A 27,326-nucleotide genomic window follows, 5' to 3' on the forward strand; every position below is an offset into this window, starting at 1 on the left:
GGAAGGAAGGAAGAAAAGACAAAGGAAGAAAGAAAAGATAAAGAAAGAAAGAATGAAGGAAGGAAGGAAGAAAACTAAAAAGAAAGGAAAAGAGAAGGAAAGAAAAAGAGAGAGAAAGGAAGATAGAAAGAGAGGAAGGAAAGATAAGAAGGAAGGGAGGAGGGGAGGAAGAAAGAAAAAGAAAGAAGAAAGGAAAGAAGGAAGAAAGGAAGAAAAAAGAGAAGAGAGAAGAGAGAGAGAGAGAAAGAAAAGAAAAGAAAAAAGCAAGCTAGCTGCATAGATGCCCTGGCCAAGGTTCTAGTCCCACCCAGCTAGTTGATTAACTTAAAAAAACAAAAGCTCAGTATTGTCCTGAACTCAAAGACTTTAGTGAACAATCTCCCAACCTTTATCTTGGGCTAAAAGGAGGGTAAAATTTAATCTCAGATAGATAGGAAAGACTATTTGTGGGTGGGGTAGGTGAATTGGTGAGTTGCAGAGCAGGTAGCAGGAACTGCATTCCCAGTTTCCTTACCTATATCATAGAAGAGGAGTAGTGTTGAGGTATTGGACTATATTAATTCTTGAGTCTATTTCCATGATTCTGTGGTAGAAACTGAATTTTGCCTACCTATATTTCCCATAATTTTTACTTATTAGGTATAAAAATAAAAGTCATTTAGAGCATTCATCAGAGCTCAGCATGCCAAGTGGGAGCTCCATCGGTGAACAAGAGGTATGACCAACTGACACCTAGTGCCAGGAAAGGAGAAAGAGTGCTCCCTAGTGGGAGTACTCATGAAGCCACCTGGTAGATTTCCTTGAAGTCAGAAAATGAACTGTTAGCATTCAGGAGATGATAGTAATAATGATGGATCATAGGGTTAGAGCTAGAAGGAACCCTTGGAGGCCATAGGATGGTACAAAAATAACACCTAACATTTCTGTTGCATTTTATTATAAAATGCTTTCCTTTTAACACCCATGTAAACTAGGGATGAGTATTCTATCCTTCCTTGCAATGAAAAGCCCAGAGAGGTGGTGACTTGCCCAAAGACTTCATATCAGTGCAAAGAGGGATGTAGTAATGGGCATCATTTTGACTTGGACTTGTATTCCCCTTCTACAGTCGAAAAGGGGAAAGAAAAAGGGAAGGGATAGGTTGGAGAAGGAGGTACAGGAAAAAAATAGGTTATGAAGAAAGGAGGGTAGAAAGAAGACAATAAGAGGAGGTTAGCAAAAAATAATTAAGTGGGGCAGCTGGGTAGCTCAGTAGATTGAGACTCAGGCCTAGAGTCGGGAGGTCCTCCATTCAAATCCGGCTTCAGACACTTCCCAGCTGTGTGACCCTGGGCAAGTCACTTGACCCCCATTGCCCACCCTTACCACTCTTCCACCTAGGAGTCAATACACAGAAGTTAAGGGTTTTTTTTTAATTAATTAAGTGAACAATAAGGGGTTTTTTTAATTAATTAAGTGAACAATAATTTATAAGTAGTAAAGCTTCTTAGATATCAACAAGATATAGCAAAATATGACCAAACTCACCTGCTTTGGGTCTGCAGGTCCAACTGTCACAGTCGTTGTCTCTGATCCGTACCCAGGTGCTGTGGCAGTGACTTCGTAAGTGCCTGGTAGTAGCAGCCGAAAGTAATCACCTTGCTTACCTAAAAATCATAAGGTTAAGGTTCAGCTTGTATATCAGAAACCTGTTTGTTCAGTGACCCAGTGACTCAAATCTAAGCACAAATCCAAAAGTCTCAAGGCTTTAGTTGGCATACATTAAGATGTATATCCCCTAGCAGGGTGGCATAGCTGCCACAACACTAATGCAGTCTAGGGACATTTAAAAGAAAATGCCAACCATGGAGATAAATATTAATTCTACTATGCCCTGTATTGATCAAACAACATCAGAAACGAGGTTCTATTCTGAGCATCTTTCTCTTTTTTTCTAAACCTTCACATTCCATCTTAGAATCAATACTGTGTATTGGATCCAAGGCAGAAGAGGCAATGGGGGATTAAGTGACTTGCCCAGGATTATAGAGCTGGAAAGTAAGTGTCTAAGGCCAAAATTAAACCCAGGGCCTCCTGTCTCTAGGTCTGACTCTCTATCCATTGAGCTACCTAGCTGCCTTCTGATCATCTTTTTAAAAGAGGGAGCACTGACTCCCATAGCCTATATTCCCTTCAAGATGAAGAATTGAATCCTGTTTGGTATTCAAAACTGCTTATAATTTGCCCCCCTCCTACCTTTCCAGTCTTCTTGCACCTCAGCCTCACTTATCCCCACATACAGTGGGGATGCAGTGACTCTGTCCTTCTTGTGGTCATTCTCAAGATATTCTATCTCCTAACTCAAAGCATTTTCACCAGCTGTCCCCCTGCCTGGAATTCTCTCCATCCTCTTCTGTCTCCTTGAAGTCCTTCCACTCCCAGATAAAATCCCACATTGGCAATAAGCCCTTCCTAATCCTCTGTAACACAAATACCCTCCCCTCTGTTGATTCTCTTCAATTTGTCCTTTCTGTTTCTTGTTTGTACATAGGCTTTATATGCCATATCTGCCCCCCCCCCCCCATTAGACCAGGGGCTTCTTGAAAGCAAGGACTATCCTTTGCTTTTCTTTCTGTCCCCCCAACCCCCACCCCCACCCCTGGACACAGCCAAGGACAGTTCCAAGACTCATTAACAACTGTGGCTCAGATGTCTCATATGGCATTCTTGGGGGAAGGGAGTGGGGAGGAGCTTTTTATACAACTTCAATCATCACAAATCCTGCTCAGAAAAGAGAGGAATGACCAACAGGGATCAAACATTGACAGAGAAATCAGGTACTGATTAAGGTTGAATGGGAACAGCTGAGATATACAAGCATCGAAAATAACAATTTTAGGAATTAAGGCTAGACACAAAAAACAATGCACTGACATGATACAGGGAGTCCATAGAGAGCAAATCCCATAGACCTCCACAACCCTTGCTAATTACACCATATTTTGCTTTTGGGAACATGAGAGAAGCAGTTATCTCTCCTCTCCTCTCCTCTCCTCTCCTCCTCTCCCCCTCCTCTCCCCCTCCCCTCCCCTCCCCTCCCCTCCCCTCCCCTCCCCGTGTCTCTCTCTCTCTCTCTCTCTCTCTCTCTCTCTCTCTCTCTCTCTCTCTCTCTCTCTCATTTTTACCTTCTTGGCAGGGCTAGGTAATTGAAGTTAAGTGACTTGCATAGGGTCACCCAGCTAGGAAGTGTCTGAGGCCAGATTTGAACCCAGATCCTCTCCACTCCAGATCTGATGCTCTATCCACTGTACTATCTAGCCTCCACCAATATCTTTTTTTTTTTTTTTTTTTTTTTTAGTATCTTTATTGAAAACCTCTAAACTCCCTTTCCCTATGGATGCAACTTTTTGTCTTCTGCTTTCATTTATAAAGAAAATCAACATGGACTTGATTTGGTTCTTCTAGTACTTAATAATATGGAATGCCCTCCAAAGGATATATTTTATTTATGCTGTGTTTTTTGCCTTGTTTTTCAGACTCAACTTTTACATTTGACAATCCAACAGATTTCCGTGTGGAGTTGTCACATTGACTTTAGCTATGTCCATGAACTGCAACCAATCTTAAATCCTCTTGTCATAACACTGACTCATTCATTATTGTTGGAAAACTTGGATTATTTAGAAGCTGTAAATATTTAATGAAATAAGGACTGAAAGGATCAGCAGCCAGCTTTGCTTTCTACCTCCAAAACAATATAGTCTTGTCCGTGTTATCACAGCAATACCCTACACTCCAACTTGAAGCAGATAGCTAGGTCATTCTATATCATTAGCAAGTGATTATATTTTTAGAGCTAGAAAAAATGTCAGCATTTATCTAGCTCTGTGGTCCTTAACCTGGGTCTCTGAATTTTCATTATTTTAATGGGCTTCCTTAATATGTGTATTTTACTTTATGTATTTAAAAAATTATTCTGAGAAGGGATCTTGGGCTTTACCATATTGCCAAAGGGGTCCATAATATAAAAAGGTTAAGAACTGGGGTGGCTAAGTGGCTCAGTGGATTGAGAGCCAGGGCTAGAGATGGGAGGTCCTAGGTTCAAATCTGACCTCAGACACTTCCTAGCTGTGTGATCTTGGGCAAGTCACTTAACCCCCATTGACTAGCCCTTACCAATCTTCTGTCTTAGAACCAATACACAGTATTGATACTAAGACGGAAAATAAAGGGTTAATTTAAAAAAAAAGGTTAACAACCTCATCTAGTTTAGCTCTTCATTTTACAGCTAATAGCTTCCTTAAGGGCACTGACCAAGTGCCTCCAAGTTGTCATTTTTCAGACCTGAAATCTGAACTCCCACCTTTGGACTCCAAATGAGAGCTTTTTTTCCATGTTGGCAAGCTGCCTCCCCTAATTTTGTTTTTCTCCACACTATTTCTAATTGTCTGTCTTCCTGATTAAACATTTCACTCTGAGGCATTAACAAACTTTCATTTAACTAATCTTCTTGACTCTATTACATCATAACTAGAACGAGGTGACTGAGACTCTGACCAAGCCACCCGATTAGAGGATGTTAATACTTTCAGTCCTTCCACCATATGGAAACAACTGAATTTAGAACCTAATAAGCAAGAATAAAGAGTGAGGTAGAGAATCTGAATCACAAAATGTCAGAAAGCAATTATCAAGTTGCAGCTGGGTGGCTCGATGGATTGAGAGCCAGGTCTAAGGAAAGGATTCTAAGTTCAAATCTGGTCTCACTTTCCAGCTGTGTGACCCTGAGCAAATCACTTGATTCCCATTGCCTCATCCTTACCACTCTTCTGCCTTGGAACCAATACACAGTACTGATTCTAAGATGGAAGGTGAGGGTTAAAAAAAAAGAAAACAATTATCAAAAATTGTTTCTATATGTAATTGAAAAAAATTTAACAAAAATAAAACAAAATGGGAAGTTATCAATAGTAAACTGGGATGAGCTCCATCCCAACTAAGGGTATGCTCCATATTGATTGTCATGGCCAAATTTACCACAATTGCAAAATTTCTTTTTTTTTCCTGATCTTTAATACCTAAGATATAATATTTACATTGCAGAAATTATTTTTAATATACAATAATTTTCATTGGATTTTTAATATCTGATGATAGGGAAGTTGCTTATTTCCTATCATCAACATTTGAACTAATTTAACATTTTACTAAACACCTGCTCTATGCAGAACATGATGCTGGTTACTTTAATGGAGTAAGGATCTCTTCGACATTGGTGACCGCTCACAAATTGTGTTCAATTTTGTCCATGTATCTACATCTCCCCAAAATTCTTCATCAGGAGATCAAGCCATATGCTGATATCTTTTTCTTTATATCTCTTAATATTACATGGATATTAGTTGAGTGTATAAGTTGTTCAGTGATTATTCCTTTCACTTCCTGACCCCCTCCCTTTTCTAGTCATGAATTTCTGGTATAATAACCCTTATGCTACTTTTCTCATGCAAAATAAGAATTTATTAATGTGTCACCATGCCTACCTTATGCCCAACTTGGGCCTCTTCATTGACCGTTGGGTAGTCTACAGAATAAATTCTTTAAAAACTGCTCTTTCATGATTTATATCCTCAAAGTACCACCAGAAGTATAATGATGTTAAATAAATGGACCTCAGGGGCAGCTGGGTGGCTCAGTGGATACAGAGCCAGGCCTGGAGTTGAGAGGTTCTAAGTTCAAATCTGGAAATCTGGCCTCAGACACTTCCTAGCTATGTGACCCTGAGCAAGTCACTTAACCTCCATTGCCTAGCCCTTACCACTCTTCTGCCTTGGAACCAATACATAGTACTAATTCTTAGAGAGAAGGTAAGGACTTAAAAAAAGTAAACAAATAAATGGACCTCTATGTTAGAACTTTGAGACCATTAAAAGACAACCCATCCCACACTTTTCTTTCTGCTTAATTTAGGCTAAGTTTATTGATCATCTGTAGTATCCAAGTACTGATGGTTTAGTTCTTAGGTTATACATCCAATGGTCTGGGCATTTGCTTATCATGGCATAGATATTTATCTCTTTGGTTTTAATCCTATGTGGCTTGTTTGGCTGAACCCTTCAATGATTGTAGATCTCATTTAGGAAGCTCTGCAATGTTATCTAACCATCTACCAGAAAACTAGGACCATCTGGGCATCCTGCCACCTGCTATGTCTGGTTCAGTTTCTCATTACCTGGAAAAATGATCTTCCAGCCAGAACTAAAAGGTCCATGTCTTTACTCCTTTGGGGAATTAGACCTTCCTTCTTTGCGACTTGTCCTGGGACTGTGCTGCCCTGACTTGCAGTTGAGTGAATGAAAACACTAAGGCAAGTAGGTAGTGGAGTAGATCAAGCACTTGATTGAGTCAGAAAGACCCAAATTCAAATCTAACCTCAGTCATGTAATAGCTATGTGACTATATGGGCAAGTCACTTAATCTCTGGGAGCTTCAGTTTCTTCAACTATAAAATGGGGATAATAATAACATCTACCTCACAAGACTGTTTTGAAGAACAAATTGAATCTCACATGTAAAGTTCTTTTGAAATCTTAAAGCTAGCTATTATTATTACTATTATCACCTTGTCCACTATACCTAATACTAGACCATGCTTCACATACTGTTCAATCATTTGCTATGGAACTAGGGACCACCTAGGCATTTTACCATCTGCCCTGCCATCAACCTAGCACCTTCCCCATCCTTTCTTTGCTCTTCACTTGCTCTTTTTCTGAGAATACTACCATCATTACTGAATCCAACTGCCTATGGCTTTGTTGGCAATTCCCCAGACTAAAAGTTCTTTCCATGGCCACCATTCTTTATATGTGTTATATTCCCCATTAGGAATATAAGCTTCTTCACTATCCACATTCAGAGGAAGAACTGTGGGAGTAGAAACACAGAAGAAAAACACATGGGATCACCATGGGAGGATGAGGATATAATTAGGGATATTGACTCAAAATGAGCACCCTAGCGCAAATATCAATAATATGGAAATAGGTCTTAATCAATGACACATGTAAAACCACTTGAATTGTGTGTCGGCTATGGGGGGGGGGGGTGAGAGAAGGGGAAGGATGGAACATGAATCCTATAACCATGGAATAATGCTCTAAATTAATTAATTAAATAAAAAATTTAAATTTAAAAAATTTAAAAAAGGAATATAAGCTTCTTGAAGGAAGGGACTGTCTTTTGTATTTGTATTCCCAGAGCCTAGCAAGTAGTAGATGCTTACTAAATGCTTTTTCATAAACTGCAAATCTTGATGTAATTAGCATAATTATCACCCTCAAAGAGGAACATCTTGGACTTCGTCATTTCTAGGAAATTATTTCCAATTGTATTCTGAGCTGGTCATCCCCTATGATGATAGCAAATGCTTTTGAAGATAGGACATTACTTTATGTTTTCCATAATATGGGGCAGGGGGAGGTTTGGGAACTCTGAAAAGATGGAGCAATAGACAAAAATGGATACCTACCTGAGGTAACATCATGAGCAATCCCACCAATGGAAATTACTGCTCCTGCAACGCCATTGTTATTTTCATCAAATATCACTCCCTTGATGCCTTGGTGAACCTGCCAGAAGAAGTTTCAGTGAGGTGAGAGCTGCAGCCCATCCATTCAAGGGATACCTACTGAAAGGTATCCCATTCAAGGGATACCTACTGAAAGTCTAACTTGGCAGTTAAGAAAAAGGCGAGTGAGAGTCTAGTTCTTTCATAAAGAGCTAAATTCTCTTGTTTCATTCATTCCAACAACCAAAGGTCCCAAATGGAAATAGTTTTATTTCTGTTTGGTGTAGAAAGCTAGAACTCTTGTGCACTCCAAGGCAAATAAGATTTCTCATGCCCTTTCCTTCGGATATTTCTGCTCTCCATCTCCTTCCAAGTCCATCCAAATCTCTCTGCAGAGTACTTAGAAAGATCACATATAGTTGAGATTTAAAATATTTGGGGGATGATGAGAAAGAGAAGAAAGGGATATTCAAATTGATTCCTCAGAAAGACATTGGTGCCTTGTTGCTCACTATGTATTAGTTTGGAAATAAGAAGATTGGAGAAAAGAACAAAAACCAGGTTTTAGTCTATGGGCTGTAACTATGGGAATGAAGATAGGGTAGATCGAATCAGTTTCCCAAAGGAATCATTATTAGCACTTGATTGACTATAAGATATGGGGTTTGGTAGTGGGAATGGGGATAATAAATACGTATGAATAAAAGTCAGAGATACCTCCAAAGTCATAAAACTGGAGGAAAATTTTGTTGTGCACAATGTAGACAAAAACATGGTGAATAAATTAATATCAATGGAACACTTGAGGATAAGTAGGAGGAAGAACTTGAGTTAAAGTTTGAGACATATTACATTTTATTTATCCCAAAGAAATCACATTAGAAACGTCTTATAAACTATAAGAAACCCACAACAGGAGAAACTAAGTCTGTTAGAGGAGTGTTTGGGCTTCAACAAAACCCTTGTGTACAACTGGGAAACCTCTCCTTTTTGGGGTACAGATATGGAATTTTAAAGTTAGATTCCCCAGAAATCCTTTCGCTTTTTACCTCCTCTATAAAACTAATCAATGCTTCTCGGTTGCCAAGCCATTCCCTTTGCAGCTCCTCTTCAGGTGGAAACTTGTTGCAACTCAATTCCAGAGTGATATCAAAACAATTGGTATGGAGATAATTGAAGTCTTGCATTCCTATGGAAGAAAAGAACTTGTAGTAGATTTGTGCACCTGAACTCCCAGTCTTACATCTCCTCAACCTCAACTTTTCCATCCCCTCATATTTCCACTTCTACTTTTTGGCCTCTAAATCTTTTCTTGCTCACAAAATAAATTCTTTTTACCCAAGATTCCCAGTGATTCCCCCTCTTTCTATCCTTTAAAACCAACTTCTACCACAATAAAAATGCCTAATATTGCTTCACCTTTTCACTGACTTAAAATCATTTGTAGATTTCTGAAGTGAAATATTTTCAGCTCACACTGAAAATATTATTTTTACACTTAAGATATTAAGTGACTTGTCCATGATCACCCAGCTAGGAAGTGTCAGAGGTGAGAACTAAACTCAGAAAGTTTTAAGTTATTGAGTGGAGAGCTTGAAGGGACTTCACTAAGATTTGGCTTCAGCAAATCTCTTCTTAGAAGTAAAGTGATCAGAGGGCAGCTGGGTGGCTCAGTGGATTGAGAACCAGGCCTAGAGACAGGAGGTCCTAGGTTCAAATCTGGCCTCAGACACTTCCCAGCTGTGTGACCCTGGGCAAGTCACTTAACTCCCATTGCCTATCCTTACCACTCTTCTGCCTTGGAGCCAATACACAGTATTGACTCCAAGATGGAAGGTAAGGGTTTAAAAAAAAAAGAAGTAAAGTGATCATATGCATCTATCTTTAGTGAAACAGATTTGCTTTGGGATGGAATTTCCAAGTGAATGTAGTGATGAGCAGGAAAAACTAACCACAGTGAACTGGCTTTAAAAGTTCTTTTTTGTTGTTATTTTGGAACCTTTCCCTTCCCTCTTTGAAATGATATTAAATATTAGTTCCAAAGCAAAAGAGTGGTAAGGGCTAGGTAATTGGGGTTAAGTGGCTTGCCCAGTCATATAACTAGGAAGTATCTGAGGCTAGATTTGAACCCAGGATCTCTCTCCTGTCAGAGATAGTTTTTTATGAGTTCCAATAAAATAGGACCTATAGCATAGCCAAAGAGGGGCACATTATTGGAAATAATGCCAGATGGAATGATTTGAATCTAGAGTCTCCCAAATCCAGGTCTGGCTCTCTATCCACTGAGCCACCCAGCTACCCCTCGTAATGCTTTCCTTAAAAGGTTACTTTAATTATTTAGGCATTAATAAATCTTCACTTAAAATCCTTCATTTATTTTTTCCGAAGTCTTTTAGCAACAATGTAAATCATCTAAATTTTTTTAAAAAAACAACTCAATAGTTTTAAAGCATAGATAGCCCTGAGAAAGTCTGTGGAATGGCTATTTATTAGTCACAAGGAGACAACTAAATGTAGTATATCCTTAAACTTCCCAGCTCCTCTTTGTAGCCCTTTCCATGAAGGTTATTATCCCAGCCATCAACTCAGTCCTTATCAAAAGTGGAGATCAAGCAGTGGTGTCCTGGGAAATGTTTAACTTGTGACTCTTTTAGGCACCCCCCCCCACTCTTTACCCCCCTTCCATGCCCCCCAAGACTTTCTTTCCAAGACTCTAGGCTTAGCATCTGCTGCATCCTTTTGCCTTCCCTCACTATGAATAATACTGCCTATTTAGCAGGATAATGAAGCTGTTGTTTCCGCTTCCAGGCTCTTCCTGGAAATCCACTTACCCTTGCTGACAGAATACCAGGAAGCCCCATTGATGATGCCATCAGGAAAGTAATCTCCACAATTCCAGCCCAGGTGCATCCATCCATGTGCATAGGAATAGCCTTTGGACAGCTGAGGGGAAAGCACGGTAGGAAACATGACCCAGAATATACCAAATTTATGTGGCAATGTTCACACCTAGAATTGGGGGTGAAGCCAAAAGTCACTCAATTAGCTGTGTTAATCAGCAGGGTTAAAACAAGATAGTGGGAAAATCATGGATGAAGAAACAAAGAGCCTTGGATTCTACATTGGCTCTGCCATCAACCCCACTTTGTAAACTAAAGTAAATTACTTCTCTGGTCTTCAGTTTACTCTTCTGTTAAAAGGAGGACATTAGCCTAGATGATCTCTAATGTCCCTTTCAGCTCTATCGGTCTTTATTTACTTTGGCACTGAACTTAGAAAGAGACTACTAAGTCTATTTATTTGTTTAAAACCTTTACCTTCTTCTAGAGAAGCAAGAGCTAGGCAATTAGAGTTAAGTGACTGCCCCAGTCACTCACACGTGAGTTTTTTTGGGCAAAGATAATGGAATGGTTTGTCATTTCCTTCTCTGGTGTGTCTCCATTTTACAGGAGGAACTGAGGCAAATAGGGGTTAAGTGAGAGCTCACCCAGCTAGGAAGGATCTGAAGTCAGGTTTGAACCCAGGTCTCCTAACTCTGGGCCTGCCACTCTATATACACTGTGCTACCTAGATGCCCCAACTAAGTTTCTTTAAAAAGAGAGAAAAAAGTACTCAAAGGATAGTCTTCAAGGAACACACAGGGAGAAGAAAATGGTTCCCAGTGGGGATGTCTTAAGGAATAGGAGTTACAGGGTCTATGAAAAAGGAAAAGAATAGTTTATCTAGGAAGGTTGAGGTTACTATTGGACAAGAGAGGGAGGGAAGGAGAAGGAATGTATCTGCTGCCATTCTTCTCTTCTCTGATCTCCATAATACAGAGACATACCAGGAGACTATGGAAAAGAATTAACCATCCCTTCAAATGAACCTTATTGATTGCCTCATGTTTAAGATGCATGGTTGTCAAGTCGTTCCCCAAATGACTAATGGTAAGGGACATGAATAGGTGGTTTTCAGATGAAGAAATCAAAACTATCAATAATCATATAAAAAAGGTTCTAAGTCCCTCCTGATTAGAGAAATGAAAATCAAAACAACTTGGAGGTACAATCTCACACCTAGCAGATTGACCAATATGACAGTAAAGGAAAATAACAAATGTTGGAGGGGATGTGGCAAAACTGGGGCACTAATGCATTGCTGGTGGAGTTGTGAATTGATCCAACCATTCTGGAAAGCAATTTGGAATTATGCCCATAGGGCTATAAAACGAATGCATGCCCTTTGATCCAGCAATACCACTACTATGTTTATACCCCAAAGAGAGGGGAAAAAAAGGGGATGGACCTGTTAGCACAAAAATATTTATAGCTGCATTTTTTTGTGATGGCAAAAAATTGGAAAATGAGGTATTATCCTGCAACTGGGGAATGGCTGAACAGATTGTGGTATATGATGGTGATGGAATCTATTGTGCTATTAGGAATGATTAACTGCTTGATTTCTACAAAAACTAGATAGACCTCCAGGAACTGATGCGGAGTGAAAGAAATAAATAAAATGCATGGTAGTATCCTTAGATTGTCTATGTTAGATGTTACTAAAGACTTCCACTTCATCTATTCAGTTAATATTCCTTGGCTACCTACAATTTACATTTCATTATTGTACTAGGTCCTATGATTTAGCAAGAAAGTGACTTTTTAAAATTTTGTTTTGATTTTAAAATATTTTTCCACGTTTACATGATTCATTTTCTTTCCCTCCCCTTTTCCCTCCCCCCTCCCAGAGCTGACAAGCAATTCCACCAGGTTGTACAAATGTTATCAGAAAAGTGCCTTTTAAATAGAAGAGTTTATACTCAAAGGGTTATAAAAGAATGCCTGCCCTTTGATCTAGCCATACCATTGTTGGGGTTGTACCCCAAAGAGATCATAGATAAACAGACTTGTACAAAAATATTTATAGCCACGATTTTTGTGGTGGCAAAAAACTGGAAAATGAGGGTATGCCCTTCAATTGGGGAATGGCTAAACAAATTGTGGTATATGCTGGTGATGGAATGCTATTGTGTTCAAAGGAATAATAAACTGGAGGAGTTCCAGGTGAACTGGAAAGACCTCCAGGAATTGATGCAGAGTGAAAGGAGCAGAGCCAGAAGAACATTGTACACAGAGACTGATACAGTGGTAAAATTGAATGTAATAGACTTCTGTACTGGCAGCAATGCAATGATCCAGGAAAATTCTGAGGGATTTATGGAAAAGAACGCTACCCACATTCAGAGGAAGAACTGCAGGAGAGGAAACACAGAAGAAAAGCAACTGCTTGAACACATGGGTTGAGGCGGACAATGATGGGGGATGTAGACTTGAAACTACCACACCAATGCAACTATCAACAATTTGGAAATAGGTCTTGATCAATGACATATGTTAAAACCAGTAGAAATGCATATCAGCCATGGGAGGGGGGGAGGTCGGGAGGTGAAGGGGAAAGTAAGAGCATAAATCATGTAACCATGTTAACGTTTCTAAAAAATAAATATTAATAAATGTTAAAAAATAAACAAATAGAAGAGTTTAATAAATGTACATGAGATCATTGAATGAATTCTTTTCATGCTGACTGTGAGCCCAAAGGATTCCCATCTACCTATCAAAATATTCATGTCTTTCCAGACCTTCTAGCCCATATCTCTTCCCTTTTATTCCTAAACTTCATAGAAAATTTATCTATACCAAGGCTTCCACTTCCCTTACTATTCACTCCCCAACCCTGCTTTGTAATCTATAGGAGCATCCTGTTTAGAGGTTAAAGGATTCTCAAGATGATTTAGCTTTGTTCCCCAAACAAGAGTAAAAATTAAAATGAATAATAATAACTTAAAATATCTTTTTATGAGATTTATTAGTAGTCATTAGGGGTAAAAGAATAAGAAGGTAACAAAATAAAACCACGTGCCCATGGCTAATCTACCTGTTTGAACAGGAATCTACCAGTTCCCAGCTGCAAGCCACCATAGGAAGGAAAGAGAGCTAGCCACGGAAGATCACCCAATTTATGACAGGGAAGTCAGTGGGCTCCAGGGAAATTAGTTCAAAGGCACAAGATTTTTAACCAATCACACAATGCCTATAGTCTCTTGCCTCCATACTTTTGCTTAGGCTGTCCTATATTCCTGGAATTCTTTCCCTCTTTTCTCTCCTTGAATTCCTTCTCAGTCTTTAAAGCCTAATTCAAATATTACCTCCTTCTTTTAGCCTTCCCTGATCCTCTCAGCTGATCACAACCTTCATTCTCAGACTGTACATAATACTTTGTCTTTCAGTTCTATAAAGTATTCATTATTTAACATTGTACATTACATTTTATGCATTAGTGACTTACTCTATCACACTGTAAACTCCTTAAGGGCAGAGATCATGTGTTTGTATCACTCTCACATCTAGCCAAAGACTCTGCACACAGCTGTTGTTTAACAGTCAGTCATGTCTGATTTTATTTGACTCCATGGATTTTTGTCCATGAGGTTTTTTGGCAAAGATAATGGAATGGTTTACCGTTTCCTTCTCTGGTGTGTTTCCATTTTACAGATGAGGAACTGAGGCAAATTAGAGTTAAGTGACTTTCCAGGGTCACCCATCTAGTAAATGTCTGAGGCTAGATATAAACTCTCTATCCACTGCACTACCTAGCTATCCCCTCTGCACACAGTAGTGTCTTAATGAAATCTTGATGGAAATGGTTCACTGGGGATTGTGGGAAACCCTTGTATCAGAATCCCAGTGGCCTGAACTCCCACTAAAGAAAGGGAGAGGGTGGGTCAGTGGATCAGAAAAGATGAGAGAGGTCTGATACTTAGAAGAATGGCTCCATCCCTGACCTGGAAAATGATACAACTATTTTCCCCAGGAACACAGCTGAGTAGAATCCAAATTGGTCTGGGGATGGCCTTGTAGATATAGACCCAAAAGACTTATTTATTTATTTTTTAAAGTCCTTACCTTCTGTCTTGGAAGCAATATTGTATATTGGTTCTAAGACAGAAGAACAGTAAGGGTTAAGCAATGGGAGTTAAGTGACTTGCCCAGTTCACAGCTAGGAAGTATCAGGCCAGATTTAAACCAAGAATATCTCATCTCTGGTCTTGGCTCTCAATCCACTGAGCCACATCTAGCTGCCAGCCTAAAGACTTATTGGTTGAAGAAGAGTCTTGCCCTTTAAAGAAATTCGATTGGCTCTAGTTGATCCAGACCTTTTAATAGCCAGAAGGTCTTGTCCAGGGTGAAGCTGAATGAATAGTTCTCAGCTGCCTAGAGATAAACTTTCTTCCTCTTTCTGCTGAAGCAGCCTGCTTGTCAAATCACTGATGCTGCACTTCTCAAAAGGAGATCTTCCAGATACAGGAACCAGACCAAACCTACTTACTTGGTACTAAACTAATTTATCTAAACTCATCTGGAGGCTAATGGCAATTCAGACATTCCTGTGCCACCTGGGGACTTGTTGTTCTCCCTAGGACAGTGTGGTAAAGTATTTTGTTCTGTATAAGCTATCTTAAAACAAATAGTAAATCATTCTGAATTGGAAACTTTTAGAAACACAGAATTCTGGAGCTGGAAGGTGCCCCCTCATTTTACAAATGAAAGAACAGAGGTATGGACAGGTTAAATCACTTGACCAAATTCATGCAGTGTGTCAATGGGAGAACGTGAACTAGAATCCTAGTCTTCTAACTCCTTAGTTGGAGATAGAATTAGCATGAGACAACTGACAACCATCTTTTCTAGGGGGAAAGTCACCTACCCTCCTGGCATAACTTTCAGATGACTTTTGGCTTAAATCTATGATTCTCTTATCTTATGGGTTAGTAGCAAATGAAGAGTTCTTGAAGGTTCTAGTGATGGTGAACCTATGGCACGGGTGCCAAAGATGGCATGCAGAGCACTCTCTATGGGCACAAGGCTACCTCTCCCCAGTTGGTTACTAGAAAGGCAGAGACTTCCCTTCCCCCTCTCTACCATGCCCAATGACATTTTTTCACATCAACCACCCCTCTGCCCGCAGCCCAATGGGAGTGCTTCCTCCCTCCCCTCTGTAAGGTAAGGGAGAAGGGCAGGGTACACTGTGCACTCAGGGTGTGGGAGGGGGGGAAGCACAGCACTCAATCTGGGGCATGGGATGTGGCTGGGGTCTGGCACTCCATCTCTAAAATCACCATTACTGTCTACCACCTCTGTCCAGTAGAGCAGCTCAAAAGGAAAGAAAAGTGTTCCTTAATGTGTGCATGCCACAAATATTTTAAAAAGTATTTATAATCAAATATCATCACATCTTAGTAGCTTAACAGATATTTATGCATGCAATTGAAGATAAAGTAGACATGTGATACCTCTTCCTGGTATACTCTAATATCCTTATCTAGTCTCATACTATGAAATCTTGCATTTCTCACCAGTTAACACTAGTCAAACATCAACTGCAAAATCTGTAGTTTCAGCATTAGTCAAGCATCTGTATTGCTGATCAGCAACCCATTCTGCATCATCAATCACCTGTAATGGATCTGTAATGTTCTATACTGGCCATCAGCTTTGTGCTTAATCTGTTTTATTAAATGCTCATATTTTTATTTACTTAAGTTCTGAACCAACAGACATAATTAATTGCCTATAGTGGTCATCTACTGACTACATCATGCCCCCCACCCCCCCACCCCCAGCTCCAAATGTTCCCATTTCAGCAGGGTACTAAAATCTCTACCACATTGTCAAAAAATGACAAGGTGGAAAATGTGGGGGAAATGGGACATGTGCACTAAGGACTCTAGCAATCCAGAAGGATCCCCCAAACCTATGCATATTCCTTATTCCCTATGACATATATGTCAAACCAAAACCACACCTCCCCCTGAATTTGGCTTTGTCCATTTTCCAGGGTTTTCTGGAAAAGCAAAGATTTCTCTGGAATGGGAGATGACTAGCCACTAGACCCTAATAAATATGTAAACTACATTTCTAAACTGGGACTGCTACTACCCATCTGGAGAGCTGCTCTTCCATCAGCTCTAAGAGAAGGTACTCTTCTAGCCCCTGGGCTAATCCATCAGCCATTAGGCTATTATCCCACCTTAAACCTCTTCTTCTTCAAAAAAAAATTATTTTCTTACTTCTGGATTGAACTGAGTTTGAATTCCCTTTCCTTGAGGGGAGACCCTGCTTCAAACTTGGGTGTATTTCTAACACAACAATTCCATCCTCACAATGACCCTGTGAGGTAGATGCTATTATTATTATCATCCTCATTTTACAGATGAGGAAACTGAGGACAAGAGAGGTTAAATGACTGTCCCAGGATAATAGCGTGTAAGTGCTTGAGGTAGTATTCAAACTTAGGTCTTCTGACACTGTAGGCTATTTAATCTCTTTGTGGATTATTTTTTTTTCTTTCCTTACTGGATTATTGTTAAGTAAACTCTTAGAAAGATTAGAAAGATCTAGAGCTGGAAGGGCCTCAGAGGTCATCTAGTCCAATACTCTCATCTTATCAACTGAGGTCCTTGGAGGTTAAGTAATTTTATTAAGGTCACCCACGTAACAAACAAAAGAAGTGGTATTTGAACCAAAAGCCGGACTTCAGAGCCATTTTTCCTGCCATCATATTGTTCTGCCTCCTCTAATTAGGGTTTTCTTCTTATTCTCTGAATATGGAAATTTAACATCAGTGTATCATTTTGTTTTTCTGATGTGATTCGGATAAGGATGATTCTATTTGATTGGCAGTTATATGCATATATAATTTGAGAATTTAAAGGAACTTCAGTGGCCTGTACTTGGAAGTACATTTGTACTTTGTAGATAATAGTATCTGTAAGCGTTAAAATTAATGGTTTGGCTACATATATGAAAATTATAGATCTTTTATTTATAAAGGAGGTGAAAATAGAGAAATACAAAAGGATAGAAAAAGACATTAGCCTATCTAACTAAATATTGTTCCAGTGCTTGGCTCAGCCAGGACTTGTTAACCTTCAATCAGAATTAAACTATCTCCAGAAGACAGGAAGGGAAAACCAGCTGTCCACTCACCCAAGAAAATGACTAGAGCTGAAGGTGACTCCTGAGGCCTACTTTCTTTTTTGAGCCAACCTTCTTCTTGAAGCCAACTTCCTTCTTGGAGTGACTCTCTTCTTGGAGTTCACTCTCTACTAGCCTCCTTCACTCAATTCCTTCACCAACCTCCCTCCTCAGGGATTTTCATGGCTTTTTTGGTAGTTTCCTGTCCCTACCCCTTTTCATGGGGGCCAGTCACAGTTTCCAAATTGTCTGAGTTCTCACCTTTGGAACCATACCTTTCTGAGTGTGTGAACTCTTAAATTTCTGGCTTGTTCTCACTTAGCATCAAGTAAGGTATGAACTCACAGAGAACCAAGAATTCCCTTTCACGTATCTCAGCAAGTATGCTCTCATCTCTTGGACCTCACATCCTTTTTATACCTCATTCTCTGCCAAGCACTTAACTTAGCCTTTCTGCTTACCTTTTTGAAAAGTTTATCATCTGGGGTGGGAGTATTGGCAGTACGACGGAAACCTCGAACCCGATGCTCACGGGACTTGTCATATGGGTAATTGGCTACAACTGCGCCTCCATGAAGATTGGCAGAAAGAATAAAGTTGATGGAGTCCATCCACTTTATAACAGCCTCTGTCTCTGGTTCCACCTATATGGAGATAAGGAGTTAGGAGGGCTCCCAAGAGGACACCAGATGCCAAACTATTCATTAATTATATTCATGCAAAAGAAAATACAGAATTCACACAAATGAGTGTCTGAAAATTCTCCATCCTAATAAAGAGGGGGGTCAAGGGGGAAGATGAAGAAAGGAAGGCTGCATATCTGTTCCCTGCCTTCTTGGTCTCTAGCCTTATAATTAGACCCAGAGGAGTAAAATGGAGTAGATAAGGGAAAGCATGGCTGAGCATCCCTTTATCCCTCTCTAGGGTATCCTGCTAACTCATTTTCACTGGCCTTTTTCTATCATGTTATGGAACATCTTCATCTTAGAAACTCACTCTAAATCAAACTACTTCTCACATTGGAATTGGGAGAGACATGAAACTTCCACTTTCTGATTGACTGGTTCCTCCTAGAACATCCATCTAAAGGAGGAGACCCAGGCCAAAGACATCTTCATCCTTTTCCAAGCTGTATTGTTGACTCATTTCCATGCTTGATGATTGACTGATTTGTGCAGCATACAAAGAGGGAAGGAATAAGACTGGAAGCCATTTATCCACCTCTGACAGATCTGAGCTAAGGCTGATCAGTCAATTAGTGTATAAGAATTTATTTATTTTTTATTTTTTTAAAACCCTTACCTTCCATCTTAATATCAATACTAAGTGTTGGTTCTAAGGTAGAAAAATTATAAGGGCTAGCCAATGGGGGTTAAGTGACTTGCCCAGGGTCACACAGCTAAGAATATCTGAGGCCAGATTCAAACCTAGGACCTCCCATCTCTAGGCCTGACTCTCAAACTACAGAACCACCCAGCTGCCCCCGCATAAGAATTTATTAATCATCTAATAGGTGCCAAGCATTCAACTGGGAATTGGGAATGCATACACAAAAACAAGATGGTCCATATTCTTCATATCTTATATTTATGGAACACATGTTCATAGATAAACAAATATGAAAGTTTTCTCTATAGGATTTAATTTATTATTGGCATAACCATCGCCAAATATTTATGGAATCTAACTAAGCACAGAATTCTGGGCTAAGGTCTGGGAAAAGACAGGATGGCACAGAGAAGAGGAAGTTGGCCTAGAAGCCAGGAAGATCTAAGTCTAATGTATATTGGCTGTATGATCTTGGGCAGGACACAATCTTTTTACAAGTCTAGTTCCTGTCCTTATCTATCATCACTAAATGCCAAGTGCTATGGAAGGTACCTGGGATTCAAAAAGAGATAAAACACAGCCTTACCTTCAGGGGACTGTCAATATAGTCAAGTTAGTGCTTAATAAATATTTGGTGATTGAATTAGAATAAAAGTAGATGGGGGGGGGCATCTGGGTAGCTCAGTGGATTGAGAGTCAGGCCTAGAGACTGGAGGTCCTAGGTTCAAATATGGCCTTAGACACTTCCCAGGTGTGTGACCCTGGGCAAGTCACTTGACCCCCATTGCCCACCCTTACCACCCTTCTACCTATGAGCCAATACACAGAAGTTAAGGGTTTAACAACAACAACAAAAGAATAAAAGTAGATGGGAGAAAATGAGTTGCTATGATTTCTCCTCCTCCCCCCCCCCCCAAGTTATTTTTGTGGATAAACATTTCAGCTCTGTACCTGATTTCTCCAGTTGTCTGGAAGGGGTATGTGATGGTTAGGTCCTCCATGTTTGTCATTGTAGTACATGTAGGTGTTAAGATCTGGAAAGTTTCGGTTTAGGTCTATTCCATTGGCATTGTTCCGGCCAACAAGATATCCATTGGAATCTGGACCCTGGAGGGAAAAGGAAGAGATGGAAATGGAAGTTTCAGATTAAAGCTTACATTTGTCTCAGCTAGGTGGTTCCATTGATAGAGCAAGGCTTGGAGTCAGGAGGTCCTGGGTTCAAATATGGCCACAAACACTTCCTAGCTGGGCAAGTCATTTAACCCCAATTGCCTAGCCCTTATCATTTTTTCTACCACTTTATGTCTTTCAAACTGGCTCAACAAAAGTGCCAAAATTCAATATTTGTAACTTTGCAACATTTAAAAAATCTTATTTTTATCTCCATTGCCTTCCCTGCATTTTTTTTTTTATTGGAGAAGGGAAGGGTAAAGAAAGGGACTAGACCTAATTTCACAACTCCAGATTAGGAAATTTCTTCTACTCATTAAAATGAGCAACTTGATATGTGTTTTAGCAAATTGTCCAGGGTGGCATAGTACTATGTCAGAAACAAGACTTGAACACAGATCTTTCAGACTTCATCATCAACTTTTTAATCTGTCTCTATTTATTGATACTTAAAAAAAAATCTTTAGGAAACCTCTAAAAGATCTTGCGTGCTTCCAGAAGGGAAGGAGAGTTGAAATCCTCTTTTAAAAGTAGACTTGGGAAGACAGAGACACTCAGGTGCAAGAATGAGTGGGAGAAAAGGGGCAGGACTGGGGTCATTGTCCCTCATGCTTGAAGAGCAGGTTCCACAGACCAGGTTGATGCCTTCTTTGTTTGAATATTGGGGTGTGTTTTTGGATGGGTGGATAAGCATTATCCACACTCAGGCTTCAGGATAAGAAGGGGGAAGAAAGAATAATAGAAGATTTCAATCTGTTTGCTGAACTTTCTGCTCTCTGGGTACAATTTGTTTTTAGCTTGATCGAGGGTAGAAAAGGTCACTCTCTAGATTCCTTAAAATTTTTTTTGGCTGGGTTGAATCATTAGCACCATAGATTCAAAGCTGGAAGGGACCTTAGAGGCCATGTAGTCCAAATAACTAATCCGCAAGATTAAGAAACAGGAACACGAAGAGGTTAAATTACTTATCCAGGGCTATACTGGTAATAAGTAGCAGAGTTGGAATTTGAACTCAGGTCCTCTTGAATCTAAACCCAACATTCTTTCCACTATACCAGGCTTGCTGCCTCAACTTCCCATTGCTGCTACCCTCATTGAATCTTTGCAATAATAATCACATCTCATCTGTCACAGGGATAATTGAGAAGGGATCACTAAGTTTCCCCTGTTAGATCTAAAGTCCTGCTAATCTGTGATTCTCTGTATCTACTCGATGGCCAACAGCTTAGTCAAATAGTAGATGTAGTATTGATTCTAAGACAGGAGGTAAGGGCTTAAAATAAAAAATAAATAATTTATTGATGCATTTTGTTTTTATGTCAGTCATCTTTTGGGATATGTTACTTTGACTCTAAGACAGAAGAAAAGGGTTAAAAATAAAACAAACCCTCAGCAAACCTGAGTTTACAGGACTTGCTAGCTTAGTAGTTTAAAGCACTTACTAGCTGTGTGATCTGGGTCAAACTACTTATTTTTTATGGGACTCGGTTTTATCATCTTTAACATGGGGAATGATACTAGCCCCTATCTTCCAGCACTATTGTGAGGATAAAAACGGAGATTGTATTTGTAAAGTGCTTTGAAAAGCTTAACAAAAGCATCAGGCACAATAGAAACATATCTTAGCTATCATCCAGACCCAATACCTGTTCTGCAGCCACTTCATAACCATCTGGGTTCATGGAGGGCAGGATGTGAATCCTCGTGTTGTGAATTAGCCGCACAATGCGCTCATTCCTCTGGCGGTACTCTTCACACAGAAACTCGCAGAGTTGGAGCAGCAGCTCTCTCCCCAGCACTTCATTTCCATGCATGTTTCCAACATACTTAAATTCTGGCTCCACTGGAATTGTAAAAAAAAAAAAAACAACAAAAAACTAAATTATTCTTAAAGCCAGGAAAAGAAGAAAAGAGATTGAGCTGACCCAGGATCTTCCTGGATAAACACCCAATGTTACAAAAGGAGCTTTGGTTTTTGATTGTTTCTTTTCAACTGACAGATCACAGCAGAAGGAATGAGGTAGAAGAGTTGAGGTCAAAATCTCAGGTCTGCCATTTGCCACTTGAAAGATTGCCTGCCCTTTGATCCAGCCATACCATTGTTGGGGTTGTACCCCAAAGAGTTCATAGATAAACAGACTTGTACGAAAATATTTATAGCCGCGCTTTTTGTGGTGGCAAAAAACTGGAAAACAAGGGTATGCCCTTCTATTGGGGAATGGCTAAACAAATTGTGGTATATGCTGGTGATGGAATACTATTGTGCTCAAGGGAATAATAAACTGGAGGAGTTCCAGGTGAATTGGAATGACCTCCAGGAATTGATGCAGAGTGAATGGAGCAGAGCCAGAAGAACATGGTACACAGAGACCAACACTGTGGTAAAATAGAATGTAATGGACTTCTGTACTAGCAGCAATGCAATGATCCAGGACAATTCTGAGAGACTTATGGAAAAGAGTGCTACCCACATTCAGAGGAAGAACTACAGGAGAGGAAACACAGAAGAAAAGCAACTGCTTGAACACTTGGGTTGAGGCGGACATGATTGGGAATGTAGACTCAAAACTACCACACCAATGCAACTATCAACAATTTGGAAATAAGTCTTGATCAATGACACATGTTAAAACCAGTGGAAATATGCATTGGCTATGGGGAGGGAGGTTGGGGGGTGAAGGGGAAAGTAAGAACATGAATCATATAACCATGACAACTTTTCTAAAGAATAAAAATTATTTTAAAAAAATCTCAGGTCTGCCATTTGCCACTTGAGAGATTTTGGATAAGTCACTACATCTCTCTGAAGGGGGCCTCAGTTTCCTTACCTGTAAAATGAGAGAATTGTACTAGATGACCTTTATGCTCCCTTCTAGCTCAAAATAATGTTATCATTCTATTTGTGTGATGAAACCATTTAATTTCTTGGGACTCCAATTTCCTCATCCTGAAAAATGGAGGATTAGATAGAGAGACTTTAAGGTCTCTTTGCACCTAAGCCTAGGGTCCATCTATGGCATATCTTTAAAAGTCACCCTTACTTGAAGCTCCAAGAAGGTAAGGTAGTTTCTCACTGTCACCTGGATAGTTTTATTATTATTTTTTTCTTCAGTAATGGTTTCTTTTTCCTAATTACATGGAAAAACAATTTTTGGCATTTGTTTCCTAACATTTTGAGTTCTATATTCTCTCCTTCCTTTCCTCCCCACCATGGTAAGCTATTTGATACTGGTTGTACATGTGCTAGCATACAAAATACTGTCCTATTTGTCATGTGGAAGATACACTCATACATGTAAACATGAAGAAAACAAAGTGGAAAATGGTCTGCTTTGGGCTGTATTCAGACTCCATCAGTTCTTTCTCTGGAAGCAGATAACATTTTTCATCAGGAATCCTTTGGGATTTTCTCGGATCATTTGTGTTCCTGAGAATGGTTGTCATTCACAATTGTTCATCACACAATATTGCTGTAAATGTGTATAATAGTCTCCTGGTTCTGCTCACCTCACCATGCAGATAGTTGTAGAGACAGAATTTAAACTTAGATTTTCCACATTATAAATATAGTACTCTAACTATTATACCATACTGACTCTTGCTGTGTTTTAAAAATCAAATCAAATCAAACAATGACTTATGCTCCTTTAGGCCATTTTACTCTAACCCATTTGTCATTCTTCCTTTTATGATTTTTTTTACAATGATCAAAGACTATTAACATTCAAACACTTACAAGTGTGTGACCCTAGGCAAGTCACTTAATGCTGCTTGCCTCAGTTTCCTCATCTGTAAGATGAACCGGAGGAGGAAATGTCAAACCACTCCAGTATCTATGCCAAGAAAACTCCAAATGGAGTCATGAAGAGTTGAGAGGGCTGAAATGACTGAACAAAAATTAACACTAAAATAGATCTCTAAGACTAGAGAGAAGGTCAATCCCAAATCTGCACTCTAAAATTCCCCTCAAGTTTCACTAAAAGCATAATTGTTGTTAATCATCCCATTAGACTTTCCCAATATTTATGGCAGTTTACTCTCCTCTTCCTATCAGGGCAGGCTTGTTGCCAGGCATGAGATGGGAAGGAGTCTTAGAATTTATGTATCCTTAAATGGAAAAGGATTTTAGAGATCATCTGGTATACATGTTGTTATTTTTCCTAACCTTTACCTTCCATATTAGAATCAGGACTGTGTATTGGTTCCAAGGCAAAAAGAGTTGTAAGGGCTAGGCAATCGGGGTTAAGTGACTTACCCAGGGTCACACAGCTAGGACTTATCTCAAGGCCAGATTTTGGAAGTCCCAGTCTCTGGGCCTGGTTCTCAATCCACCGAACCACCTAGCTGGCCCCTAGAACATGTTCTTAACCTTTAAAGAAGCTCCTAGATATATTTCAGGGTGTCTGTGACCTTCCATTGGGGTGGAATTACATCTTTATTTTCACTAAACTCCCCTGAAACTTATTATTTCCCTTAATTATGAATATCAGCCACAAACCACTGTTCTGCCACAAACCACTGTTCTGAGAAGAGGCTGAGAGGCTTCCCCAGGCTTCCATGCTCCCCTACCCTTCTAAATGCTAAGAACCTCAGTTCTAGGGCAACTCCTTAAATGAATGAGGAGGAAATGGACCCACAGCAGTGCAGTGACATACCTAGCGTGTTCCATAGCAGAGCCAGGATTAAAAACTGAGTCTCCTCATTCCTCATTGATCTGCCTACTACTTGCCTCTCCTTCCTTACTAGATGTAGCTTCACTTTGGCCAGGCTTACTGCCAGATAAAATGGAGAATTATTGGCAAATCTTTATGCCTCAACTTCACCATCTGCAAATGGGGATGATAATAGGACCTACCTCCCAGGGTTTGTTAGGAGAAACAAATGAGATCATATTTGTAAAGCACTTTGCAAACCTTGAATTGATATTGATATAAATGCCAGCTGTTATGTCATCATCATCATTATTACTATTATTATTATAGCAGTCTGCAGGAGAACCTTCCTACCAACTCCCTTTTTTTCCAGACAGTAATATTTAATAAGTAATAACTCAGATTCATAATGAGCATCCTACAAATGTGAAGGCATCATGAAGTGTAAACATAATAATATTTACCTTCCTTTCCTCATCTGTAAAATGACTAACTCCTTTTTTAAAGCACAGTGAATCCAATCCAATCCAAAAAGCATTTCTTAAACACCTACTATGTGCAAAGTATTGGAGGCTATAAAGACAAAACAGTTAACTGTTCCTTTCCCGAGGGACCTTACATTCTACTTTAAAACAAAAAAAAAATCTCGCCAGAAATCAGAGTAACAACTTGAATACAACCAAGAAGACCTGCAGCTGAGCTGATCTGTGGACACACCTTGTAGTTTCTAGACACAGATTCTATCTTCTTCGTTCCCCAAATCCACACTGTATGTGTGCCAAAAACCTATTGAGCTGACCTGAAATACAGTCAGATAACTAGAAACTGCTGTCAGCAAAAGAACTACAGATGGTATCGGTGGCAACAGGCTCTCCCTTGTCTTATTTCTTTCGCTTCTCTCCTCCCTTCACCATTAAAACCCTGCTCTGACCACTGGCTTGTGTGTTCATTCTTCAACAAATAGCACCACTGAACTCTAAATGTTATTGACCGTAAAGCTGACTGCCTACATACGACAGTAAAATAATCTTTAACCACAGAAACAACACGTAAGCCAGACCTAAATCAAAGCTTTTTAATTGGTTTCTGGACCCCTGTCTTCTGTGACTGAGCTCTGATGTCTCTTTTGTTTTGATAAAAGCCTGCCTTGAATGCCTAAACACTCCTGAACCCATTCCTATTGTGAAAGAGACAGGGATCTGTTTCTTTTCGTTTTAAGCAGGGAGTATCATTGTTAATAAAAAGAAAAAGGCCCCAAGGTTTCGTTGTTGTTGTTTTTTAGCTATTTGTTAGGCACTCAGAAAGGTTCACAGATATGTGTGAGGAGTTTTAAAAATTAGGGAAATATACATAATTTCTGATTTATTTGGAGGCCATCATCTCAAGAAGACAATAAAATAAAGAAAAATAAAAGAGTGTGTTGTTTTTGTTTTTCAGTCCCTGTCTGACTCTTTTTTGTTACCCCATTTGGCGTTTTCTTGGCAAAGATACTAGAGTAGTTAGCCATTTTCTTCTCCAACTCATTTTACAGATGAGAAACTGAAGCAAACAAGGTTAAGTGACTTGCTCGAGGCCACACAGCTAGTACAAGTCTGAGGCAGGATTTGAACTCAGGTCTTTATAACTCCGGACCAGGCACTCTAATCTACTTTGCACCTAGCTGTCTATATGTTCTTTTATAACCAGCTAAGTGGTATAGTGGATAGAGTACAACAGCCTGGGGTCAGAAAGACTCTCTTCCTGAGTTCAAATCTGGCCTCAAGAAAATTACTAGCTGTGTGACCCTAGACAAGTCACTTAATTCTGTTTGCCTCAGTTTCTTATCTGTAAAATGAACTGGAGCAGGAAATGATAAACCACTCCAGTATCTTTGACAGAACTCCAAATGGGGTAGCAAAGAGTCAGACACCACTCAAACAGAACAACAATAACAAAAGAGCATAGAGATCACCAGCTGGGTAAGCAACAGAATCAAATAAGTAACAATAAGTATCCTTACATAAATGTAATTTAGTTACTTCCAGGTTCTCTGGTCTAGTGAAGGCAAATTCAAATACAAAGAGGGACCACTAAATCATACACAAGAATCCCTGATGCCTATATGATGACTTAGAAAACCACAGATTAACATTATCTGTGTTCCATTGTATCTTTATTTATTTTGCTATATATTTCCCATTTATATTTTAATCTGATTTAGGACTAATATTCATGAGTATTGCAAGTCATATGTTTGAGGCCTCTGTTCTAGTCCATCACCCTGGCTGAGCCTTTTCCTTGGAGGTCTTGCCCTTATGGTTAAACATTTTTTTTTCAAAAACCGCTCTATTCTCTATCTTTAAATCCTTTATCCCCTTGCCCTCCTGCTGATCATACATAGGCTATACTTATCACCCACCTTTGATCCTACTCCATGGCTGCTAAAAGTTGAAATGTAGAAAAAGCCAGGCTGCTGTATGGTCTGAGCCTGCCACAAAATTAATACTATTTTACTTCTATGGGACTCATCTTCCTGAGTTCAAATCTGGCCTCAGACGCTTACTAGCTATGTGTCCCTGAGCAAGTCACTTAGCTTTGCCTCAGTTTCTTCATCTGTCAAATGAACTG

The 27,326-nt window shown here is 39.5% G+C and overlaps 1 protein-coding gene across 1 annotated transcript in view; it reads right to left on the minus strand.

The window, feature by feature from the left end:
- Window positions 1-27,326, minus strand: part of CPN1 (carboxypeptidase N subunit 1) — a 41,148-nt gene that overhangs the window by 2,185 nt on the left and 11,637 nt on the right. The window contains exons 2-8 of the mRNA XM_044665760.1: window positions 21,714-21,910; window positions 19,849-20,004; window positions 18,030-18,212; window positions 10,381-10,492; window positions 8,599-8,738; window positions 7,511-7,610; window positions 1,528-1,646 (exon numbers count right to left, since the gene is read on the minus strand). Of these exons, the coding sequence (XP_044521695.1) occupies window positions 1,528-1,646; window positions 7,511-7,610; window positions 8,599-8,738; window positions 10,381-10,492; window positions 18,030-18,212; window positions 19,849-20,004; window positions 21,714-21,910 (1,007 nt within the window). The remainder of the gene's footprint in view (window positions 1-1,527; window positions 1,647-7,510; window positions 7,611-8,598; window positions 8,739-10,380; window positions 10,493-18,029; window positions 18,213-19,848; window positions 20,005-21,713; window positions 21,911-27,326) is intronic.

This window comes from Gracilinanus agilis, chromosome 2 (assembly GCF_016433145.1).
Source record: "Gracilinanus agilis isolate LMUSP501 chromosome 2, AgileGrace, whole genome shotgun sequence".
NCBI classification, from domain to species: Eukaryota; Metazoa; Chordata; class Mammalia; order Didelphimorphia; family Didelphidae; genus Gracilinanus; species Gracilinanus agilis.